The sequence below is a fragment of the Stegastes partitus genome, unplaced genomic scaffold, assembly GCF_000690725.1.
Source record: "Stegastes partitus isolate 25-593 unplaced genomic scaffold, Stegastes_partitus-1.0.2 Scaffold264, whole genome shotgun sequence".
In the NCBI taxonomy this organism is placed as follows: domain Eukaryota; kingdom Metazoa; phylum Chordata; class Actinopteri; family Pomacentridae; genus Stegastes; species Stegastes partitus.
Genome location: NW_007577995.1, coordinates 597941 through 601254, shown reverse-complemented (window position 1 = coordinate 601254; position 3314 = coordinate 597941). Strand labels below are relative to the sequence as shown.

At 37.4% G+C, this 3314-nt stretch overlaps 2 protein-coding genes across 2 annotated transcripts in view; both read left to right on the top strand.

The window, feature by feature from the left end:
* The first annotated feature begins 470 nt into the window (after positions 1-470).
* Positions 471-1492, top strand: LOC103357633 (C-C motif chemokine 20-like). Its single transcript, XM_008282260.1, has 4 exons — positions 471-630; positions 808-916; positions 1035-1109; positions 1205-1492. The coding sequence occupies exons 1-4, from the start codon at positions 558-560 to the stop codon at positions 1266-1268; spliced, it is 321 nt and encodes a 106-aa protein (XP_008280482.1). The 5' UTR covers positions 471-557; the 3' UTR covers positions 1269-1492.
* Positions 1493-2721: 1229 nt separating this feature from the next.
* Positions 2722-3314, top strand: part of LOC103357634 (C-C motif chemokine 4 homolog) — a 9187-nt gene continuing 8594 nt past the window's right edge. The window contains exons 1-2 of the mRNA XM_008282262.1: positions 2722-2874; positions 3049-3154. Coding sequence (XP_008280484.1) covers positions 2802-2874; positions 3049-3154 — 179 coding nt within the window. The 5' untranslated portion in view covers positions 2722-2801. The remainder of the gene's footprint in view (positions 2875-3048; positions 3155-3314) is intronic.

Genomic DNA, 3314 nt, shown 5'->3' with positions numbered 1-3314 from the left:
GGGAGTCCAATCTTTTTTTCTTTTTTTAACAAACCAAAAAAAAAGTTAATTCTGAACTGTGACTTGATAATTAAAATATTTCATGGGACATTTTTCTGCATTGATTAATTTTACTGTTAATATGTTAATTTCATCATAAGTTTCAAGGAATAACAACATTTCTTCCTTCACCGCTTGATCTCAAAACATAGTTTTAACACGGCACATTATTTACACTGAAGTTTTTTTCAAACAGATAACGATCTGGGAAATAAAAAACACATAAATAATCACGATCTACTACACAGATGAATGACAGTACTACTAGCGTGGAAGCATGTGATGTCCTCCCCTCCACTGTCTTCTCCTTTTCCTTTCATTGTGGAAAATATCGGGGGTTTTCTGTGATGGTGCAACACTTGTGTTGTGGGCCGGAGCTCATCTGTTCCGAGATCCTCTGAAGAATATAAAAGGCTGAGATCAGCAGCTTGTCACCACAACCTCTCTGACTCCACCTGAGGACAGCAGGCGAGACAGCAGCTCAGCTCAGGATCACTACTGCCAGCGCAGAGGAAGACATGGTGTCAATCAAAGTTACGGTGATGGCGATCACGCTCGTCACTCTTTGTCTGCTGGACACAAATCACGCCGGTATGTGCTTGCCTTCATCTCTTGCATCTACCCCAAGCCTGATTTGAACTGTTGTTTGTTTCTTTTTTTTTTGTATTTGTATGCATTTATGCAATTCTACTATCTTGATGACTCATATATTACTCTCTTTTACTCTTGCATGATCTAATTATAATCGTCTTTTCTCTTGTTTTGCAGTGAATCATAAATGCTGTCCAAGATACATGACAGTCAAAATACCATTCAGTGCTATTAAGGGGTACTCAGTCCAGACTGTCAGAGAGATGTGTCCCTTTGATGCCATCATGTGAGTATCTCCCACTTCTCAACTACATGAAATAATACATGACATTAGTGTTTACTATTATCAATGGTGTATCATTATTTTTTATATTATTATTAACCATGTGATTTGCTTCTTATAGTTTCCACACAAAGAAGGGTAAAGCGTGCACCGATCCTGCTTTGGACTGGGTGATGGACTACGTCGAGCGTATCAAGTGAGATCTTCACCAAACATAATAACCAACAAATACTTTGATTCCTGCACAAAACAGCAAGTGAAGTAACTCAACTTGATCGACTGTCATTGCAGGACAAGGGCACAAAAAGTGCACGAGACCTCACAACACCTCACAAGACCTCACAAGGGCAGATGAAGAAGTGACTCCAGCTACCAAAAAAAAAATATATCTATTTGAGCTTTGCCTGTGAACAAAGATTCTTCACTGTTCTACAATTTAACTGCTGTCAGTAAAAGCTGTGTTATTAAGCTGTGCATATGAGCTCAACTGTAAGAGCGTTGTATAGTATTATTTTCTTATTTTTATATTCTTTGTAAATGTAAGATTTTGCACTTTGTATTAAAGTTTTGTTGAAAAAAAGAATAACTGGCTCCATTAATGGTTTTTGTGGCATCATATTAAAATAGAAATAGACTTGGTTGGTGCGTGGCTCTTATAAAAACACTTCTTCCTAACATGTGTAGTGAAGCTACTGTACCGTGTCAACATACCAGACTTTATCTAACTTCCCCGTCAATCTTCTCACGGTGAAAAACTCCAGCTCTGGAATTTTCAGGCCCTATGATCAAACCTAGAAAATAATTAAACACAGAGGAGTGAAAGTCCTGTGTGACGTCAGCAGGAGGAAGTTGTGCTGGGTGTTTATTTAAAGCATGTTGTATAACAGGTATTTCCATGCTGACANTACTATTTATTAAAATATTTTTTCTTCACTACTGTTTATAAAATTGAGTCTTGAGAACAAGAAACACAACATACAGCAAACCAAAACCTCACAACAAAACATCCTGCTGACCTTATTGCAATACACATAACAATGTGATGCAACATACACGAGACATCTGGTCTCGTGTACGTTCATCTTAGTTTCCGTTTTTACATCTAAGTATACAAGTTATAATTAGTCGTTTTTACTTCGCCACTTTCATCTGACAGTTTAGGTTCTAGTTACTTTACAAATGACTGATTCCACAATTATAAAATATGATAAAAGTACCAAACAATTAGTGGTTTCAGCTTCCTAAATTTGAAGACTTGCTGTTTTTTGTTGTTTCAACTATTTTAATTTTCATAATTTTGCAGTTTACACTATTGGTTGGACAAAACATGCAATATAAGGGAATCCAATCTTTTTTCTTTTTCAAAACTGCTACTTATATTTTAATATATTTCATGGGACATTTTTCTGCAATGATGAATTTTACTTTTGATATGTTAATTTTAGTGTAAATTTCAAGGAATGACGTTTCTTCCTTCACCGCTTGATCTCAAAACATAGTTTTAACATGGCACATTATTTACACTGAAACATTTCTACGTTCTTGAAGTTTTTTTCAAACAGATAGCGATCTGGGAAATAAAAAACACATAAATAATCATGATCTGCTACGCAGATGAATGACAGTACTACTAGCGTGGAAGCATGTGATGTCCCCCCCTCCACTGTCTTCTCCTTTTCCTTTCATTGGAGAAAATGTCGGAAGGGTTTCTGTGATGGTGCAACACTTGTGTTGTGGGCCGGAGCTCATCTGTTCCGAGATCCTCTGAAGAATATAAAAGGCTGCTAATATCAGCAGCTTGTCACCACAACCTCTCTGACTCCACCTGAGGACAGCAGGCAAGACAGCAGCTCAGCTCAGGATCACTACTGCCAGCGCAGAGGAAGACATGGTGTCAATCAAAGTTACGGTGATGGCGATCACACTCGTCACTCTTTGTCTGCTGGACACAAATCACGCAGGTATGTGCTTGCCTTCATCTCTTGCATCTACATCAAGCCTGATTTGAACTGTTGTTTGTTTCTTTTTTGTATTTGTATGCATTTATGCAATTCTACTATCTTGATGACTCATGTATTACTCTCTTTTACTCTTACTTTATGGAATTATAATTGTTTTTTCCTCATGTTTTGCAGTGAATCATAAATGCTGTCCAAGATACATGACAGTCAAAATACCATTCAGTGCTATTAAGGGGTACTCAGTCCAGACTGTCAGAGAGTGTCCCTTTGATGCCATCATGTGAGTATTTCCCACTTCTCAATGACATGAAATAATACATGAGACGACATTAGTGTTTATTATAAATGGTGTATTTTTATTAACATTATTATTAATCATGTGATTTGCTGGGCTGCAAGGTGGCGCAGTTGGTAGCACTGTTGCCTCGCAGCAAGAAGGT